At 47.0% G+C, this 21974-nt stretch overlaps 1 protein-coding gene across 2 annotated transcripts in view; it reads left to right on the top strand.

The window, feature by feature from the left end:
* Positions 1-16356, top strand: part of NCOA5 (nuclear receptor coactivator 5) — a 42940-nt gene extending 26584 nt beyond the window's left edge. For both annotated transcript variants that reach the window (XM_078651913.1, XM_078651914.1), the window contains 4 exons: positions 573-702; positions 8799-9013; positions 13553-13864; positions 14699-16356. In XM_078651913.1, coding sequence (XP_078508039.1) covers positions 573-702; positions 8799-9013; positions 13553-13864; positions 14699-15387 — 1346 coding nt within the window. In that variant the 3' untranslated portion in view covers positions 15388-16356. The remainder of the gene's footprint in view (positions 1-572; positions 703-8798; positions 9014-13552; positions 13865-14698) is intronic.
* The last annotated feature ends 5618 nt before the right edge of the window (positions 16357-21974 follow it).

The raw sequence follows: 21974 nt of genomic DNA, 5'->3' as shown, positions 1-21974 counted from the left end.
TTAAAGCCTTCGGACGATTCAGATTGTGAAGCCTATTCACCCCTCCGCCTGTCAGTACACGGTCACATGGAACATGTAAGGAACGCATTCCTTACAGCAATTTATCTTTCTATGCTATCAGAAGTTGATGTTGTTGGGGGAGCTCAATGCCATTCAAGGCTAAATTAGTTTAGAAAAAAATCTCACCGGTATTCTCTTGATGCTGCTTTTAAGGCAAAATACAGCGGTCTAGTGTCCTCATTCTGTAGTGGAAATAAAAATAGTTCTGAAAGAAGAAATTGTCATCTGATAATGAACCGTGAACTTATTTTTTTTTTTTTAGCACTTCACTTGACATGTACTTTTTTTTTTTTTTTTTGATCAGGCTATCCACCTGCCTAACCACACCAGGCATTGTGCCTAATTCCTGGCAGGCAGCTAACCTTCAGTGGGGGTTTCAATGTCTCACGTTCTTTCCTATGGTTTAAATTGTGCATATGTTTCTTAGTGATCTGAGGAAAACGTCCTCTTTCTGTATGATCTAAGATGTGAAATGAGTTTATATTGATATTGTTACTTTTAAAACCTTTTAGAACGCCTGAAGCGTGAAGAAAGACGCAGAGAAGAGCTGTATCGCAAGTACTTTGAAGAAATTCAGAGGCGTTTTGAATCGGAGAGACCAGTTGACTGCTCAGTTGTTGTTGTTGTAAACAAGCAGGCCAAGTAGGTGCCACATGCATATCTTCAGTAAAGCATAAAGCTCAAAATGCACATTACCATCTTTGGTGTAGCAGTTGAACAGTGGTTGTGTAGGAAATATGCAGGATCTACCTAACAATGTAAGGGGCGAGGTTAAATAGATTGATCGAAAGCCATCAGTGCTCCTGATTTTGATGCACGGTCAGGGCAAGGAAGATTGAGAAACAGCCAGGGATGTGTACGTGCTAGAAATTAGTTAATGTTCTTTCTCAAATGTATTCCAACATTTTTGCGAACCCAAAGTTCAAAATCTTTTAAAAGTAGTCCCAGAGGTGTTGGAAACAAGCACCAGGTGCTATTTAACATGCAAAGAATGCTCTAAATTGTGTACTGTAGGAGGATTTTTTTGGGGGGGGCGGGGCCGAGATCGTAATCTCCATCCCTGGCTCTACCAATGTTGGAATATAATATTAGACTGTCAGCTTTTGTTAGCTGAGTATATATTCAGTTCCTGAGAGCAGTTGATCTCTGAATGCCCGGACACCGTCTAGCTCTTTGAGGGTGAATTGTATGGCAGAAAATGCTGAAGCATATAAGGGTAAAACACCGAATTGCCTTTTTATTTTTCAGTTCGCAAGAATCCTTGATTTGGGGATAATACATATCAATAAATGATTATGCCTAGTTATAGTCCTTTGCCTTAATAGTTATGAATTAAAGCAACCTCACCTCGGAAAACACCACGGCTATATTTGTATCCCCCCAAATATAGTAATTAATGCAGCGTCCCGCCCCTCGATTTTGCTTCTTTTGCGATCTAGCAAGCTAGAAAGACCGCTGTAGTTGAAAGCTCAAAACCAGAAGATTTTGCTTCCTAGAGCAGAGCTCTTGTGTCCTAGGTCTCGTTCCTGTGGACAAATAAAGATGTCTAAAGAACTATAAAAACATGAATTCCCGCATTTATCCCCCACACACATCATTTTAATGGCTTGGAAACAACATAAAGTACCTAAACTTGCTCAGTAGTTTAGAAAAAAAAATTCTAGATGCACTTGTTTTCTGTAAATTTTATTTTGAGTGCAAATTAGTCTTGTGGTCAAGCTTCTGCAAGTATATGCATCTAATCAGAACATTGTAAGTAGTCTTAAAACTAACTTTGCGAACATGTACACATTTTATGCTGGAAACAGTGAGTGCAAGCCGTGCTCCTGGTACTTCCTTAAAGATCTCAACCTAATAAAGGCATTGCTTTATTGAAGCATAATTGCACACTTGAACAGCATGGACATATGGATACAAACCGAACATTAGCTCCAGACTATATATCACAGATGAATATTGTGGAAACTGTATATTGGGAGCCAAAAAGATTGTGCTGCAGGGGGTTGGGCTGACTTGTCCTAAAGACCAAATAAACATGAAAAATTATCCTTGACCCCAAACAAGATGTCCTGGGCATCCATTGATAGGAATTCTACAAGCCTGGAAGCTCATTTGATCCTTTGTTTAGGACAACCTTCCAAAGGGCTGATCGGTTGTTTAGGACAACCTTCCAAAGGGCTGATCGGTGATCATAAAGCTCCTAGGTTCGAGGCATGTGGGCTGCTAAATTCATATCTTAGCATTAGATCGCCGCCTAGTGTTGGGCTCGGATGATTGCACATTGTTGTCCTGGAAGAGTCTTCGAAGTATCCTGAGATAGGTGGCTCCTCCCCTGGACTACAGTGCGCATGGGCATCGGCTCCATCCCCAGATTGTTTTTTTCCGCCATTGGGTTCGGATGTGGTTTCGACGTCTTACTGTCGGAACCAAGTAAAACTATCTTTTACCGGCCAAAAGGCCTCGATTTTCTTGCGTCGGTATTGTCTGCGCTCGGTCTCGAGTCTTCCGTCTCTTGAAGCCGGAATAAGCGGAGTTTTCTTCGCTTTCTAAACTTTGAGGCCTTCTCATCGCGACACGACAGCAAGCCTTTACGGACATGGAGCGGAGCCCGTTCAAGTACTGCCCGCTCTGTGGGTCTAAGTACCCACACATCGATCTACACCCTGTGTGTAACAAGTGCCTTTCACCGGACCACGACGACGGCAAGTGCAAGGCCTGTGCACAGTTCCGCTCCAAGAAAACTCTCAAGCTTCGGCGCGCGGTGCGCTTGGAAGCTAGGCAAGCGGCCCCGGATCCGGAGAACATCTTCGGCGACCCGGAAGAAGAGGTCCAGGGTCACCTTCTACAAATCTCCCCCTCACAGTCGGAGGTCGAGGCGGATCCGGGTGACGACGACGGAGTCGCGGGTCCGGTCCTCGAGTACGTCGAAGAGGTAGGAGACGACGATGAAATTTATGGGGCCGCGGCGGACAGCTCTGCGGACGAGCTCTGCCCCGAAAGTTTCGAGGACGACCGGGACACGGGATCGCCTGTCGGCCTTACCCTGGACCCGTTGCCGCAAGCCACAGCCCCGCCTTCAGGCCCGGCTTCGGACTCACTTGCTGGGCACGATGTTTCGAAACCGAAACTGAAACCGTCGGGGTCGTCAACACCTAAAATGGCCGACCCGAAATCGAAACTGAAACCAAAGGACTCGAGTGTTCCTAAGATGGCTGCCGTGCCTGTGAAGAAGTCGGTGCCCGTCACCCCGTCGGCTCCGTCGACCTCCGGTCCGCAGAAGCCGAGGAAGTCGGTCGATTCCGACGCTCCGAAATCGAAGCCGACGCCCGATGAAGGGGCCCCCAAGAAAGATAGTCGGCTCGGATCAACGGCTCCGGCGCCGTCCAAGCCCGCCAAGGTCGGCTCCAAAGAGGCTACGCCCAAGAAGTCTGCGCCCCGGCCTCAAGATTCGGAGGACCCGAAGAAGGTTTCCGCGCCCAAACCGCACAAGGCCCGCGAGGGCGTCGGATCCGAGGGACCGCTCAAAGCATCCTTGTCGGCGACAAAACCAACTGGCAGTGTACCGTCCCCTATTGCGGAGTCACTGCAGAGAATCAGGGAGAAGGCCCTTGCTCCATCGGCTCCGATGCCATCACCGCAGCCGCAAAAGGACGCTCCGGCTAAGCCTTCGGGGAAACTCCTTTTTCTCTTGCCACCTAAGGAGGCGCCGAAAGCGTTTTCGACGAAATCGGCTCCGAAGCAGGTTTCCTCACTGCCAGACCCTCTTCCACGTCGTGTACTCGAATCGGTGGACGATTCAGAGCATTTCATCGATGCTGCCACCGGCAAGCTGACCCTCTATAAACGGAAGATCACTTCGGAGCCGGTGGACCCCTACGTCATCCCGTTGAAGAAGAAGAGGGTGCCCCTTGACGCCGTAGGCCTCACGGAGCCGATTCAGCCTCCTCCAAGACGGAGCCCTACTCCCTCCCCAGAACACTCTGTGGGTGAGGAAGATGATGAGGATGAACAGTACAATTTCCCCATCGATGACCCTGATGTACAACCAGATTCATACGACGACTCTGGTGACCAAAACACCCAGGGGGCGGGCCAAGACCCGCAGACCTTTAATGCACGTGCATCCCCGACTGAGGACTCAGCAGGATTTCATGCACTAATTGAACGGGCGGCGGCCAATCATGATGTGGACATGCATGCCGACCCGGTTGAGGAAGACTTCCTTTTTGACACCTTTGCCATATCTGAGAGGACAGTAAAAACACTTCCTATGCTGAAAGGTGTTCTCAAACATGCTGGAGACATTTTTAAGGAGCCTACGAGGGCTAGAGTGGTCAACCCTCGCATTGAAAAGAAGTACAGGCCTGCTCCTGCGGACCCCGTCTACATCCGGGGACAGTTGCCACTGGACTCTCTTGTGGTTGCCAATGCCAGGAAACGTGCCAACTCCCAGACAACGGGTGAAGCTCCTCCCCCGGACAAGGAGTCCAAAGTGCTTGAGGCAGGAGGCAAAAGAGTGGCTGCACAGGCGGCAAACTTTTGGCGCATCGCAAATACACAGGCGCTCCTGGCGCGTTATGATAGGGCGCACTACGACACCCTAGAACAAATTATACAACACCTGCCCCCACAGTTCCAAGAAGGCACCAAGATGCTTATTGAGGAAGGGAAACTAATATCAAACGCAGCCATCAAGTGTGCACTTGACGCTGCGGACACAGCTGCTAGGGCTATCAACACTAGCGTTATGCTGAGAAGACAAGCCTGGCTCCGCATCTCAGGGTTCAAGCAGGATATTCAGACGACAATCCTGAATCAGCCGGTCAATCCTGATAGTCTGTTTGGTCCGGATGTTGACACCACCTTAGAGAAGATAAAGAAGGACACGGAAACTGCTAAATCTATGGGGGCTCTGCAGTCCCAACAGTTTCGTGGCGGCAATTTTCGTCGCTCAGGTGCACGTGGAGTCACCAGAGGACAGATGGGTCAACAATCCCAGTTCTCCAAAGGTGGGGCGCAAGCCTCGTTCACTAAGCAGACCAAGGGAGGTTATAGGAACAACAGCAACAGAGGTCGCGGCAGAGGAAACAACAGCTCCCGCACCTCTACTCCGAGCAAACAGTGACTCTCTGTCACTGCCCCCCGACCACCTAACACCTGTCGGGGGGAGACTGCAGCAGTTCCTGCCCGTCTGGAGAAACATCACCACAGACAGGTGGGTGCGACAATTAGTTCAGTATGGTTATTGCCTAGAGTTGAAGTCCACTCCACCCAACATCCCACCAAGGCAAAGGCCTATGTCCGCAGAGCACTTGCACTTATTGCAGCAGGAAGTAGTGGCGATGCTGCAAAAAGGCGCAATCGAGCTCGTGCCGGTGGGGGAAGAAGGCACAGGGGTATATTCCCTGTACTTCCTTATTCCAAAGAAGGACGGTTCTCTCAGGCCCATTCTCGATCTACGTCCCCTCAACCTGTACATACTATCGGAACATTTCCACATGCTTACACTGCAGCAGATTCTTCCCTTGCTAAACCAGGGAGACTTCTTAGCAACCTTAGATCTCAAGGATGCTTATTTCCATATTCCACTACACCCGTCACACAGGAAATATCTCAGGTTCACTATTCAAGGCAGGCACTACCAGTTCAAAGTCCTACCCTTCGGAGTCACAACAGCCCCGAGGGTGTTCACCAAGTGTCTAGCGACAGTGGCGGCGCACCTCAGGAGGCAGAATATCCATGTCTACCCCTACCTAGACGACTGGCTCGTACAAGCCAAGTCGGAGCAACAGTGCGCCGCAGACATGTCGACTACAATTCGCCTGCTTCACGATCTGGGTTTCTCCCTGAACTACCCAAAATCGCATCTCCAGCCGGCACATGTCCGGCAGTTCCTGGGTGCTACGATCAACACCCTGACAGCCATGGCTCAGCCAAACCAAGTCAGAATCGACAGCATTCAGTCGCTGATCCAACGATTCAGACCACAACACTCCCTGCCAGCGAGAGTGTTCATGCAGTTGATAGGCATGATGGCCTCCTGCATCTTCATAGTCCCTCACGCACGGTTGCATATGCGCCCGCTCCAGGAGTGCTTAGCGAATCAGTGGACACAGGCTCGTGGGCAATTGACAGACCTAGTGTTGGTTACCAGTCGGGCATACGACTCTCTGCATTGGTGGACTCCACACAACCTTTGCAAGGGCCGACTGTTCCAAGAGCCTGTGCCGCAGATTATCCTGACAACGGACGCATCTCTCCAGGGATGGGGAGCTCATGTGCTCACTTACACAGTGCAGGGACTATGGACGACGCAGCAACAGAAGATGCACATCAACTATCTGGAACTGATGGCAATCTTCATGGCGCTCAAGTCCTTCATTGTACATCTGAGCAACAAGGTCGTGCTAGTCCGGACGGACAACATGACCGCGATGTACTACATTCAAAAGCAGGGAGGCACCCACTCGCCACAGCTGTCTCATCTGGCTCAGAGCATGTGGAAGTGGGCCATTCAGAGGAACATCTTCCTCATGGCAGAACACCTCCCGGGCAAGGACAACCCGTTCTTCCAAAAGTGGGGTCATCCGGAGATAGACCTGTTCGCAACAAAGGAGAACGCAAAATGCCGACTCTTTGCCGCCAGGTTCCCTCACCCACAGTCGCAGGGGAATGCGATATGGATGAACTGGTCAGGCAAATTTGCATACGCTTTTCCGCCAGCCCCTCTAATACCGCTGGTCGCACGAAAGCTAAGGCAGCACTCCATGACTCTCGTCCTGGTTGCTCCAACGTGGGCGCGCCAAGCTTGGTACACCACGTTCCTCGAACTCTCGGTGGTGCCGCATCAAAGACTGCGCCTCACACCCAGTCTTTTGACGCAGAACCATGGAGACATTCAGCATCCAGATCCACGACAGCTCAACCTGGCGATCTGGCTCCTGAAGTCCTAGAGTTTGGATACCTTAACCTACCTCCAGAATGCATGAGTATCATCAAGGAGGCGAGGAAACCTACTACTAGAGCATGCTATGCTGCTAAGTGGAAGCGTTTTGTCATCTACTGTACGTCCAATGACATCAACCCGCTAGATGCATCTATTCCCAACATCATCTGTTATCTGTTACATCTCTACAAGTGCAATCTGGCGTACACTTCCATTAGGATACATCTCTCAGCCATAGCGGCTTATCTTCAGAACAGGCAGCACCTCTCTGTCTTCAGGGTGCCCGCCATTAAAGCCTTCCTTGAAGGTCTGAAGAGAGTCATTCCCCCAAGAACTCCACCAGCTCCGGTGTGGAACCTCAACGTCGTTCTCACCAGACTGATGGGGCCACCATTTGAGCCACTGCACTCGTGTGAGCTCCAATTCCTTACGTGGAAAGTGGCCTTTCTGATAGCTATTACGTCTCTGAGGCGTGTCAGTGAGCTGCAAGCGCTCACCATACAAGAGCCGTTCATTCAAATTCACCCAAATAGGGTGGTGCTACGCACTAACCCTAAATTCCTTCCTAAGGTGGTGTCACAGTTTCATCTTAATCAAACTATTGACTTGCCAGCATTCTTTCAAAACCCGCAAACGGTGGCGGAAAGAATGCTCCATACCTTAGATGTACGGAGGGCGTTGATGTACTACATAGACAGAACACAACCCTTTAGAAAGACAAAACAACTCTTTGTTGCCTTCGCACCACAACACAAAGGCAACCCAATTTCTAAAGCAGGGATAGCCAGGTGGATTGTTAAGTGCATCCAGATATGTTATCAGAAAGCCAAGCGCACTTTAACAATACCCCCCAGAGCGCACTCCACACGCAAACTGGGGGCATCCATGGCTTTCCTAGGGAACATTCCTTTAGAGGATATTTGCAGAGCAGCCACGTGGGTCACACCACATACCTTCACAAAACACTACTGTGTTGATGTGCATTCCAAGCAGCAAGCAGCTGTAGGACAGGCTGTTCTCAAGACACTTTTTCAGGTTTCTGCAGCTGGCACGGGCAACCGCCGCTGATGGAGGGACTGCTATGTATTCTATGCTAAGATATGAATTTAGCAGCCCACATGCCTCGAACTGAATATGCTACTTACCAGTATGCATCTGTTCTTGGCATGTAGGGCTGCTAACATTCATATCGCCCGCCCTCCTCCCCGGTGCCTGTCGCAGCTGCAGATATACTATTGTATTTATTCATTAGCATGGACATCCTTTACACTTTCACTCCATCTCCTGCCACAATGGCGAAAAACAATCTGGGGATGGAGCCGATGCCCATGCGCACTGTAGTCCAGGGGAGGAGCCACCTATCTCAGGATACTTCGAAGACTCTTCCAGGACAACAATGTGCAATCATCCGAGCCCAACACTAGGCGGCGATCTAATGCTAAGATATGAATGTTAGCAGCCCTACATGCCAAGAACAGATGCATACTGGTAAGTAGCATATTCATTCTCTTTGCAGGGGCCTTTTTTATGCACATTACCAAAATGACTCCAACTTTTCATATCTGTGGAACAGCTAAATATATTAATAAACAGATTCTTATGCAGCACTCATTCCACGTGCTCTATATCCCTGCATTTAATGTATTGATTGTATTAAACGTGCTCTATATCCCTGCATTTAATGTATTGATTGTATTAAACTAATCTGCATTTATGGAAACCGTAACCCTAATTGTTTTTCCCTTATCCTTTCATTCTCTCCCCTCCTACCACCCACTTTTACTCTTCCTAGTCCTGGTGTGGTTCGTGAATATGCAGAGGTTGTGGGTCGGAAAGTGCGTGACTTGGGAATGGTGGTGGACCTGATCTTCTTGAACACTGAAGCATCATTGACCCAGGCTTTAGAGGATGTTAGCAGAGCAGGGTCACCCTTTGCCATTGTAATAACTCAGCAGCATGAAGTTCACCGTTCCTGTACAGTCAACATCTTATTTGGTACACCACAAGGTAAGTTTGCAGGAATCTGAAAAAAGATTTGTTTGGGGCTGTACTGCATTGATCAAACCACTAATCAAGCCAAATTGAATTAAAATGTTGCTACAAAAGCTTCAGTGTGCTAAAGCACAAGTTGCAGACAAGACGTAGTTTTTGAAATTTGCTACCCAGTTGTAGGCTCCCAAATTAACATTTGCATGTGCTCTTTATAAGACAACGGTTCACTTGGCTGAACGATCTGCCCTCGTTTGTTGGGAGGTAGCGTAAACAAATGTTTTTCCTAACCTGTAATAATCCTGTTTGGGCTGAGCTACGCAAGATTAGTTTGATTCACATTCTCTGAGATTTCTCAGCATACGGAGAGATATTCTAGTGAAATAATAGAGCTGTGAGCCGGACATTAATTAAAAAGGGATGAGTATTTCAAGATGCCCTCAAATGTGGTAATACTTGGAAAGGCGACACCGGGAAATGAGGTAATTGCACAGGATCACCTAATTTTGTCAAGCTGGGAATTAAAATTTAACCCAGGTTTTGTGATTGTGTGATTCAGCCACCGAATGTTTCCCTCCCATTTTTATCAAAGGTTAAAATCCATGATTCTTTGAGGAGCTAAATCAGTACACTTAAAACCAGTGCAATAGGTAGGGAAGAAAATGAAAGTGACCCGGCCGCGGGAAGAAAATGAAAGTGAGCGGACGCGAAAGTGTTCGCGCTCTGTGAGTGGGCTTTAAAAAGCCCGACCACAGCTTTTTTTGGGTGCCGCGAGCTATGCGATGTGCGCGCACCATGACGAGAGGAAAGCCAGATGGCACCTCTGCTCGTGAGTGTGCGCTTAACCGCACGCTCTATGCCACCCAAAAAGCTGTGGTCCAAGCCCACTCACTAAATGTCTCGCCTGAGCCAGCGCCCCACATTCTTTTTGGTGCTGCTGTTGCGGGCAGTCTCATGTGCCGGTCAGTCTTTTTCCCAATGCCCGAGAACTGCGGACCACAGCATTTCCTCCACATCAATAGCCTGACATGCGTGCCTTGCTGAGCCCATCCGCGGCAGGGCAACAGGGGTAAGAGTGGTGGCGATGGTTTGAACTAAGCTTTGCCTCTTAATAACCGGGGTTCCGAAGCAGTGAAGGAAGTGAACCTTTCATCCAAGTCCCTCCCACTTGAACATTGCATTTATGAGTCTACCCCACGCCCCTCCGGCATACTCTGTATCCTTCTTTGAGAAGAAGGCTAGCACGTTTAATTGTCATAAGTTATCAGATGTGACTCTTTACCTCTTCTAAACCTTACTATTTCTAATGTAAGTTAGCGGGTAAATAGAAAGTTCCCTCTTTCTGCTACAAAAGTGCCCAGAAATGTTGTCAAGTGGTGTGGGCTTCTGAAGCATCTCTAACACTCATACTTGCAGCTCCAGGATTTCCCCCACAATTTCTATTTATTTTGTATTTATTTAATGCAGTTTTATATAGCTCAAACTTTACCCAAAGGTGTCAGTGCTTTACTAAAGAACCAGGTAACTTACAAAAGTTACACAAGATAGACTAAATACGCTAACAAGTTTATATATATATATATATATATATATATATATATATATATATATATATATATATATATATATATTCAACGTTAACAAGTTGCATATATACATTGTAAAAAATAAAAGGTGCCAGCGTTAGGTTAAACAAGCATTGACATAGTCAATAGGTCTCGCCTTCTGGATCTTATAAGGGTTTAGCCATGCAACAGTTGATGCTGTTGCACCAAGGATAGTGTGCTTCATAGCTAAATACTTATAAGGTCCCAAGGATATTGTGCTGCATAGCTAAATACTTATAAGGTCCCAAAAGCGAGACCTATTGGCTATGCCAATGCTTGTCAGACTAGTTTGCTATACTTTTCAGTCAGAAATGCCAGCCTTCAACAAAAGTCCTTCATGTGGGGAAAATCTGATACACACTGTGTGCATTGTGTTTACCAACTAGACCAGTGTTATTACGGTCAACAATTTTTCTGAAGGCCCCTGCATAACCGGGAAAGAATAAAGCTGTGTGCCATACTGGAGAGAGGAAAGGTGAGATCTGCAAGTGGCCTTGAATGGTCTCCGCAACCTTTCAAAGAGCCCTCCTCAAGTGCAGTCTGAGAATAGGGACACAAAGGAAAAAAGATGCAGCTCTGCCCCCCCCCCCCCCCACCTACCCACCTGTCGACTGCTCACCTTCAGGGTCACGATCGTCAAATGCATGTGGCGACATCTAAGGAAAAATCGTCTGAGTCATTCTGCACCTCACCAGTCCACGTCTAAACTGCTTATGCTAGTGTCAAGGACTGAAGACCAAAGATAGTCATCGCAGATGGTCCCAAGTAAGCTGACATCTAACATCTCTGCCGCTCCACCGGAGTCTGAACAGACGTTACACTTCATGCCTCGCTACCGTGCGGTAGACGTCAAACCCTGCCAACGCTGGGGGGGGCCTCGCTGCCAACCAGGCACAGACGTCAAGACTGAGGTGCTCAGAGTCTAGAAAAACTGCCAAAGAAAGATGGGCATGATTTCAAGGAGGTTCTCCATGAGGATGGATTAGTGGAGAATCAGGTGATCAGCCCACAGCTCGTGCTTCGTGCCCAGCAGCCCATGGATACTCAAATGGTATCTGCTCTAGTTGCTACGGCACATGCTCAGGATTCTGAACCTGCCCTTAAGTGGAACCTCACTGTTGGGCACACATGCCTATGATGAAATCTGAGCTCAACATCTTGAAGGCAGTGGGTCTGGAGAAACAAAGAACTTCAGGTGCAGACACTGCCCCCACTACTCTCGCCAATATCCACAGATGGTGTTATTTTATTTATTTATTTTATTTTTAGAGTTTTCTATAGCGCGAACTTGAACCGATAAGGTTATCAGAGCGCTTTACATAGCACCAGTTCCGTTACATATTGTCACAGCAGTTTACATAGAATCAGTTACATTGCACATTTCAGGCTCTTGACCCGTTTATGTTATCAGAGCGGTTTACATAAGACAGCATTCGATGTCCAGTGCCCTCCTCCGCCGTGTAGCGGGGGACCTCATCCAGCCCTCCGAAAGTCGTCGAGCTGTCGGGACTAGGCTCCAGGAATTTCAGCTGACCTAGGATCACACGCGTTACAAAAGGTGCAGATGGAAAAGAAAAAAATTGCAAATGTACAAGAGATAGAATCACAAGAGACATAAGACAGCATTCGATGTCCAGTGCCCTCCTCCGCCGTGTAGCGGGGGACCTCATCCAGCCCTCCGAAAGTCGTCGAGCTGTCGGGACTAGGCTCCAGGAATTTCAGCTGACCTAGGATCACACGCGTTACAAAAGGTGCAGATGGAAAAGAAAAAAATTGCAAATGTACAAGAGATAGAATCACAAGAGGAGGAGATACAAATGGATATACTCTAGGCCCATACGAAAGGTGCAGATAGAAAGAGAAAAATTGCAAATGTACAAGCGGTAGAATCACAAGAGGGGGAGATACAAATGGATATACTCTAGGCCTGTACTGGTCAGAGGCAATAAGAGAGACAGTAGGAAAGTCAGAAGGACAGTGAGAGGTCACTAAAATGGTGGACGAAAAACGTTGGTAGAAGAGGCACGTCCTATAGAGATAATGGCGGGGGAGCGTGAGGGTCCGAGTCCGAAGGTTCAGAGAGAGGGCTAGCATAGCCAGCAGGTCCAGGGGGGGGAGACACCCCTCACTGGGCTTCACAATATCACCAGTCCATGTCCCACTACCATCCGGACCATAAGCAGCCAACAACACCTGTATGCATGTTGTAGGGTACTTTAACGTTTTTAAACCTACATATTAGTATGTATTTTGTATATGCTCCGGGGGTCCCCGCACGTGGGCAGGACTAGTCAGTGCTTAGAACTTACAGTATACCCCTGGAAGAGAACTAGAACTACAAGTAAGTAACTTATCGTTGTTCGCTTTACACTTCACTCTCCAGGTGTGGCGAAGTTTAAACCTAATTGTAGGCAGGTGAAAGTATCAGACACAGCATGTAGTGCTTACAGGCACATTCAAGGTCCAGTCAGTGCCCTGTTCCTAAATATCTATTGACTGGCAGTAAAAATAATTTGTAATGATAAAAAAACAAAAGATTCTTTACGCCTACTTCTGCCAAGGTACATCCCCAAACCTTTTCTTTTTCTTAAAGCATAAAGGCTCTATTGCTAATGTTGTTGTTTGATGGGATTGTGCTCGACTCTCTAAACAAAGTAAAACGAGAGTTCTGCAGTATCAAGTTCTTCCCAGTGAGACTTGCGCAGACCGAAATGAAACCATGTTGCACACTTTCTATAGATCTGACCCTCTGATGCAGTGGTTGTGGGTGCAGTAGGATCCAAAGTCCCATGAACTTTAGTTTCCAGTCTCCAATGTTTAAAAAAAATACAGCAGATATTCTACTCTTTATGATTGTGGAAGATCCATTGTGTTTTTCAGTATTATTGCCAGACTAAGCTTAGCATTGCAGTGAAAGCTAATATTGTAATGTTACTTCTGTTTGTTGCAGAACATCGTAATATGCCTCTGGCAGATGCTGTGGTTCTGGTGGCAAGAAGCTATGAGCGTTGCAAATTGGAGATAAGAGAAAAGGAACGAGAAGATATTGCCAGGCAAGCTGCGAAGATGGCTGATGAGATCATTCTTCAGGAGCGGGATCGCTTAGCTGATGCAGGGCGAGGTTCCCATCCTCCAGGAATCCAGTCTCTTATTAGTCTTTTAGTTGAAAACCGGTATCTGACGACTGATGAACTTGATAAACTTATAAATTACTTGATGGAGAAGAAGGAAAGGATCCGCGGACCCTCTGATCCCCTACAGTGTAAGTTTAAATGTTAATTTGACTTGGAATGCATAGTTGAACGTTTCTGTTGCATTTAGGAGTGTTGAGTGTTTTGTATGGGATAGGCCTGTTTATTTTGGGATGGATATGAGATTTTCATTGCGGCATGTCGATGGTGGGGCTGTATATTTCATGTGGTGGCATTGTGCACGTTACGGTGGGTCAAAACTGCCTTTCAAGACGAGAGTTGAGACTTGTTCACTTTCAGGTATATAGTTTCCCATTCAGCTTTACGTCCTCTTTCCTGTATGTTATGGTTGCTAATGGTATTATACCTTGCAGTATTTTGAACCCTTAAACCTACTGGATTACACACTACACCTTCATCCACTTTTGTAAACTCCCTTTTTTGTTAATGCTTACTTAGTCTGATTCCTGTTCTCTTACTTAGTGCCATTTCTGCTCGTTTTGTTCTCACTGCAGCACATTTTGGCAGCAAAAATGTAAGGCTTTGCGGCTATGCTTCACTAGTATTTTGTCAATGGTTGTCTGCACAGTTTTTATAACCCTACATACTCAAATGTTTTTATGCTTTATATCGATCACGTTTAGGCTGTATTTGGGTTGGTGTCCGAACCTTCAGTTATGATGTGGTTATGGTGGTTTGTACGGAGGGTCGGAGGAAGGTACTTTAATGTAACTCGAATAATTGTTCGTGAGCATGCATGCATTGTATTGCAATGTTCTGGTTTATATTCAAATTTAATCAAAACTGTTAAGACTGGCATTTGATGGACATGGCCACCTAATAGGTTGGTTACTTGCATTCTCCGCTTTAACAATGTATAACAGAGCCCAACTTTGTCTCCACAGCTCAACTCTCTAGACCATCTCTTGGAGCACCTGCAATCCGTCCCCTCGACAGCCAGTCTAGTCTTGCATCCTCTCAGCCACTCCAGAGCTCACAGCCTATGTCTCAAGCTATGGCTCATGCAATGTCTCAAGTTTTGGCTAATCCCCCTCCCGCTAATCCGCCTCAGAGTAATCCACAACAGGAGCTTCAGGCAAAGATTCTCAGCCTTTTCAATAGTGGGGCTGGGTCTGCAGCTGCCAAAGGCACGCCTAACTTGGCAACTGGTTCCTCAGTTAATACCGAAAATCAAAATTATGGTAGCGGAAACCAGGCACGCTCTGGCCCAATCAATGCAACAGGCCTTGGACAGGCCCAGCAGATAATGCAAGCTCCTAGTAATCAACTTTCGGGTCTTGCGGGTCAGGGAGGTCTTAGGGGTGCTGGACCCAGACCAGGAGTTCCATCCCAGTCAACATCCCAGAATCCGCCACAGTACGGGCAGCTACAAAATCGCACCTCCAGTAATCAACAGTCGTCTGCATCTTCCGGTATCAACTTTGACAACCCCAGTGTGCAGAAAGCACTGGACACACTTATCCAAAGCGGACCTGCACTCTCCCACCTGGTCAACCAGACAACCACACAAGTGGGACGTGCAGGGCCTCCTATGGGTCAACAGTCGATGGGTGGGTACCAGCGAAACTTCTAACTTAATTTTTCATTTTTCTCTTTCCCATAGTACTGGTTAATACATAGTCTTTGTCTACCCAACCACCCACCCTCACTGAATATCCACCCCGCCCAATAATTTTGTTATGCAGCAGTTTTCCTGATTCATGTGTATACCCTACTTTGATTCAATGAGCAGATCCCATGCTCATATTTAAGAGGGTTTACTAGCGATTGGGTTATTCTACTGAATTTTGGATTAATGATCTCTGCATGACCAAACTATTGGGTATTTGCCAGTCTTCTTATGTAGAACTAGCCTGCCACTGAAAAATGTGGCTATAAGCATTTGCTTCAATGCAAGTAGCTAACCGTGACCTTGCAGTGATTGCTTTGCTATCAAAAATTTGGGAACACCTCTGTTTTGTGACTGTTCACCATACATGCTGGCAGTTAGACTTTTCTTAACTCACTATTGTTACCCACCTGTTAAAGTTGTGAATGTTTGCAACTGTTGCGCATCAGCTGTGTAATATTTGTTCATAGGAAAGGGGCTTGAACTAGCGAGTTTGCATGCTGTAAGTGGTAACTAAAATAAGCTTCTCTTCCTGCACCACTACCTTTTGGATTTGGGGGTATGAAGAGATGCAAACATAAGATCTTTGCTTTTGTAAAGGGCATTTTTGGCTACAGTTAATTTAATTTATGGGGTAACTCACTTGCCCTGATTACTTTATAACCTGGGGGAGGCATTATCTGCCCACCGATTCTTGTTGGAATGCATAGGTGGATTCCATGAGTCTTCAGACTGGTCTTAGAATGAAGCCTTCAAAGCAAGACTACAAGTTGTCCAAGCAAAGAACTCCTTTTTATATTTTTTAAATTTGTTTGATTTGATTCCAAAATTTGTGTTGTATAGTGTTTCCCAATGTGGGGCTTTGTATTCTGGAAATACTATTGTTACCATGAAGGCACAGTAATTTTAATTAAAAAAAGAACAAACTGTCAAGCTTGTAGTGTTTACTTTTGTAACAAAATTGTGACATTTGTATTCGATTAACCCTGAAGGCAAGCAGCCTCTCCAAATCTTTAACCAGATATCCTGTCAGGAAATTAAGATGCAAGCTGAATCAATTTTGCTACATGAGTTTGGTATGGTGTGGATTTGTGATGATTACTCTTTTTCTGTCCCAACAATTGATTCTCAAGTGGTTTCTAAAGACAGCTGCAAACTTGTACCAGTACTGCTTGCTGAGACAACCGTTCTATTTACCTTTTTGTGGATGACCTAAAACAGGTCACTTCAATAAAGACTTAGCCATGTTTCCCATCTAAGGGTAGAAAATAGTGCACCATAAGGGCCCTCCCTTCCACCCAACATGTGCAAGAGGACCTACTGTTTGTTTATGTTTTGAGAACCTCTGTAGTGTCTGACTATGTTCTTGGCAAAGTCTAGGTTTGTACTCCTTTAAACCGGAATCTGTTAAACAGCGCTTTTTTGTTAATCAAAATGCTTTCCCCATTTTGTACAACCATCTGATAAATAAACGAAGGCAATATTGTGGATGGTTGACTGGTTGACCATACAGATACATGTGAGATCGGTTTCTTCCCCAGGAGGAGAACTACTTAAAGTATAGCTTTTTGTGAAGAAATGCACCTTATTGATTGTGAACTTGAAAATGTTTATGGTTTCATGGCCGTTTTAATCAAAAAAATATAAAGATTTTGAAAGCTTTTTCCAAGGAAAGGAAAAAAAGGCAAGGTACTATGCACTAGGATTTCAACAAACTTTCAGGAGAAGACAGTCAACATGACTGCTCTGTATTATATTAAGGAACAAGGGAATACTTACTCATCAGGTGTCAGCCACTGTGCTATTTGTGATAAATGGCTTATGCGGGGCATCTGCTGGCCAAGTACTTTGCAGACCTATTAAACGGAACGCAAATGGGAAATGATTACATATGTGCTTTGCAAATATTTCCATAGACCAGAGGTCTTCAAACTTTTGGATGCCGAGACCCCCCTATCTGTCAACATTTTCAAGCGTAAGGACCCCCTCCTGACAAATTTCTAAACCTCTAGGTTATGAGGAAGGTGAGGACCAAATTATGCGACAGGCTTGACTAAATTGTGTGAGTAGAAAATGTAAATCATGTTCTGTGATGCTGCGTATTTTGGGGTAGCATTGCTTTATTATTTAGAATTTGTTTAAACACCGTAATACTGAGGAAAGATTTCATCCCATCAGTATCAGTTTATAACCAAAATACAGCAATTAACATCAGAAAGATGTCTAGTCAACTCTGTGAAGGGCCTCCCAACCCGCCGGAATACGCGCTGCCACATTAGAAGCTCACCTGGCCATGGCCGGGAGCAGCAAGGGTGCATTCAAACCGTGTCGGTCTTGTGCAGAGTTAAGCAGTTTACCCATGCCCCTTTCCTCTCACCCCCTTACTTCCATCCCTTTCTTCTCTCCTCTCCCAACCCCGGATCCCTCTCACATTGCAGGCAGATGGTTATTAGTCCCAGGACACCTTTTGGTAACCGTAGCGCACTACAAATGTGAATAATAGGCAGAAGCAGGGGATCCACTAGACCCGAACTTCGGGAGGGGGGGGGGGGGTGGTAACAGTCCCAGCCAGGGCTCGTCCAAGCACTGGTCGCACACGGTGCAACAGTCCTTCCACCTTCTCCATGAATTACCTCACTACCACTCACCAACAATACACCTCATCTCTAAAGCACCTGTCTGACAAACATTTCATTTTTTTATAGCGCTACTCATAGTTTACTCACACTCAGTTCTGTGATGTGCATGGTACAGCTTCTTTGTACCAGGCGCTTTAACCTTCTGCACTGTGTGGGTGACGAGTGCCCATGTGACTGCACGGTGAGCAATGCAACAGTGTGAGAGTACGGTAAAAGGAGTGACTGCAGGGTGAGTGAGGTGATCATATGAATTTTGGTTCGGCTATAAGTGCAGAGTGGGACGAATTAGTGCATGGTTAGTGATGGCCTTGTTTGAGTGAGCTACAGATTGAGCAGTAAGGGGAGGGGGGGGACAGATGAGTGAAGTGTCACATGAGTGCAGGGTGAGAAGTGTGCTCATGTGACTGCAGGGTGAAGTACAGAGTGAACAATGCAAGCACATTTTTAGTGCGGGGTGATCACTGTGGGAGTGCGGGGTGATCACTGTGGGAGTGCGGGGTGATCACTGTGGGAGTGCGGGGTGATCACTGTGGGAGTGCGGGGTGATCACTGTGGGAGTGCGGGGTGGCCGTGAAGTCGAGAATGAGAAGTGAGTAGTCTGAAAGCAGGGTGCATTCCCAGAAACTTGAAGCGTAGGGTTTCAGATATAAGTTAAACTATTGCTATAATGGCATTAATCAGGGTTTCGAGGGTGGAGGAAATAAATAATGTGCTGATCCTGCACCAAACTTCCAGTCTAATGATTAGGGTTACCAGCTCATTATTTTGATGGCCCAGAAATAAACCGTCACCTCCAGCTGTATTTTTTGCACTTATCTGTGAATACTTAGAACAGCAAATATAAATAGAAAGCACTTTTATTTGTGTTCTAGGGATGCCTCCATGATCCATGACTAATAATTAAAGAGAATAAAGACAAAAGTCGCATAACTAATAAATACTTTTTTTATTTATAACTCAATTTAGTGTCAAGAGCAGGTCTCTGCAGGATCTTTAAACGACACATAGCAGGCATGTTTCTTTTGGCAACCCAACTCTATATTTCTTTTCGTTAAATGCATTCTCACACTACAGCAGTAAGTGTAAAAATACAAATGTAAGGAATAGGCAGAGTGGGGGCCCAGGGGGTACTGGAACCATAAAAAAAACGAAGCTTTGGTAATCAGTTAACAAAGGCATGTAAATATGCTAATTGTCTTTAAAGACCTGTGAAACTCGGGCTGGAGATAAGACACCAGGCACTGCCCAGCCGAGGCCCCAGGAGCGTGAGCTGCACTGCAGCAGCCTGGGCTGAGACACAGGATGGGGGAGGAGGGGGGCTGGAGGCCAGGGCAGAAGTGACACTGAAGGTGCGACCCCCTTTGCATCGCTCCATGGCCCCCCTGGGGGTCGCGCCCCACAGTTTGAAGACCCCCTGCCATAGACTGAGTGCCTGCAGCTGGTCTGTTTGCCTGCAAAAAATTGTACACAGCTAAACTTCACATCCCGATACCCACAGTCCTTGGGCAATGCACTAAGGAGGAGATGCTCATGGATATATGCTTATGATTTATCTCCTCTCCCTTTGCTTCCATATGTGGTTAAGTAGCGCAGAAAAAGATGGGTGACTCACTCGAATTGCACCAATGTGGACATGGCAACCCTTGTTTTTTTTTTTTTTTGTTTAGCACTCCAGAAGTGACAGTCCACGTACATGAGCACATAGTAGGTGCTGTAAGTCCGAGGCAAGAGAGACTTCCAAAGCTCAAGGAATGGAACCTTACAATTTGACATCTGAGGTCATAGTTTGAGTATTGTGAACTTCATGAGTGGAGTAGGCCAATCCCCGCGAGGGGTTTGCAAGCTTATCACGTGTGCCTGTTAGACAGCAAGGTGTAAACATTTTCTCCACTATTGCTTCATCAAGAATACAGCCAGTCTAAAGGCTTTGGTGCTAGATATTAGCTAAATGTTGTTTTTGCATCGTGAATCTTTCTGGATTCACTATGCTGTGCATATTCCGCAATCTGGTGGTTGGGTCTGGAATCGTAGTCTTTTTTTTCCGCCGTTGGTTCTGGATCGTCGCGTGAAGCTCCAGAAGTTTTGGAGGAGGAAAGATGAAAATACAGCAAATATTCACAGGTGAAGACCTGAGAACATCGACAGAAGAGGACCTTTAGAGAGGAGACGACGAAGAAAGGAGAGAGCTTCGAAATCTTCGACGTCCTTGAAGGAATGCGCACACGGGGCCCCCTGAGCGCAGGGATGTACAAGACGCCCTTTAAATTCTGCAAGAACTGCCGCCACAAGTTCGCACAGAAGGACCAGCACCCAGTCTGCAACCTCTGCCTGCCAATCGACCACGAGAGCAGAGACTGCAACGCCTGCTCCGTCTTCAAGCCGAAGACACTCCGAGTTCGAGAGACAGAGGACGGCTCACCACACGATGCAGGGCAAGGTCCAAGCCCCGACGCTTTATGAACCTGGCCTCTCCACCGACGACGAGGACATCGCCGAAGGCCCAGATGACTTCACGGTCGTTGAGACCGATAAGAAAACACCTGATAAGGTAGGAGAGTCTATGACCCCGAACTCCCACAGGGTCTCAAACCTGAGGCAGACTCTCAAGTTTGAGCACAGAGCCTCGAAAGGAGCACCGGCACCGAACAAATCGACGACCGAAGCTGCATCCTCCGAAAAAGAGCCCAGCGGATCCTCCGAGAAGGACTCCCGGAGGCAGGAGGCCAGCGAAAAGCAAAGGCCATCGAAGCGAGCCCCCGAAAAAGGGCCTTCGACTTCGACGAAAGAAAAGGAGCCGAAGAAAGCTTCGATGCCGCCGCTGAAAAGAGCGTCCGAAACGCTCGACGACGAACAGGCCGCAGAAATGCAGAGGAAAAGAAGGCTCGAGGCCGAAATGGAGAACATCCTTCAGAGGAGGAAAGACTTCGATGAAAAGATGAGAAGTTACAAGATCCCCCTCGAAGCCGGCACCGACCGTCGCTGAGGTACAGGAGCTGGAGGAGTTCGACGCTGAAGAGCTGCCGAAAACTCCGGAACCTTCGGAGCACGAGGAGGAGGAAGACCTCTACTACACTGAAGGGGATTACGAAACTACGGCTCAGGTTCCTCGACGGTCCAAGACCAGGAATGGCAGGACATAGAGGGCGAAAACCCAGAGGAGGCAGTGGAAACATACCCCTCGAGGCCTTCTCCACCTGATGACATTGGGGCATACAATGAGGTGGTAAGAAAGGCAGCAGCAGCTTATGGAGTTAAGCTGGAAGAGGAGAAGCCAAAAGCAGATTTCCTGCTCGAGACATTACTCCCCATACACACAAGAAGCCAGTTCCTGCCCATGCTCAAAAGTATCACAGACCAGGGGAAGGAGGCCTTCAAGGACCCGGCTACATGCAGATCTGTAACGCCGAGGACAGAGAAGAAATACAAATTCTCCTCAACACCCAGCTTACATCAAGGGATCCGTCACAGCAGATCCTATAATCGCTGCAACGGCCAGGAAAAGGGCAAACGTCCCAACAACGTCTGGACCCCCACCTGACAAAGCAAGCAGGAGGATGGATCTAACTGGCAGGAAGATTGAGAGGAACACCGCAACGCACTGGCGGATGGCGAATTCCAACGCCCTCCTGAATAGGCATCAATACCAACATTGGGATGAGATGGGACAGTTGCTCAAGCACCTCCCGGAACAATACCGTGAGGGCATCACACCTTGTGGAAGAAGGGAAGAGCATCGCCAACTCGTGCCTGAAGACAGACTTGGATGGAGCAGAAACATCCAGCAGACTGATGGCTATAGGCATCACTGAAAGAAGGCAAGCCTGGCGCAGGATCTCAGGATTCAAGGCTGAGGTTCAGAATAACATCCTGAACACACCCTTCAACGGTGAAACACTGTTCGGAGCCCCAGTT

The sequence above is a fragment of the Lissotriton helveticus genome, chromosome 7 (genome assembly GCF_964261635.1).
Source record: "Lissotriton helveticus chromosome 7, aLisHel1.1, whole genome shotgun sequence".
Lineage (NCBI taxonomy): Eukaryota > Metazoa > Chordata > Amphibia > Caudata > Salamandridae > Lissotriton > Lissotriton helveticus.
This window is presented reverse-complemented; position numbering and strand designations above follow the sequence as displayed.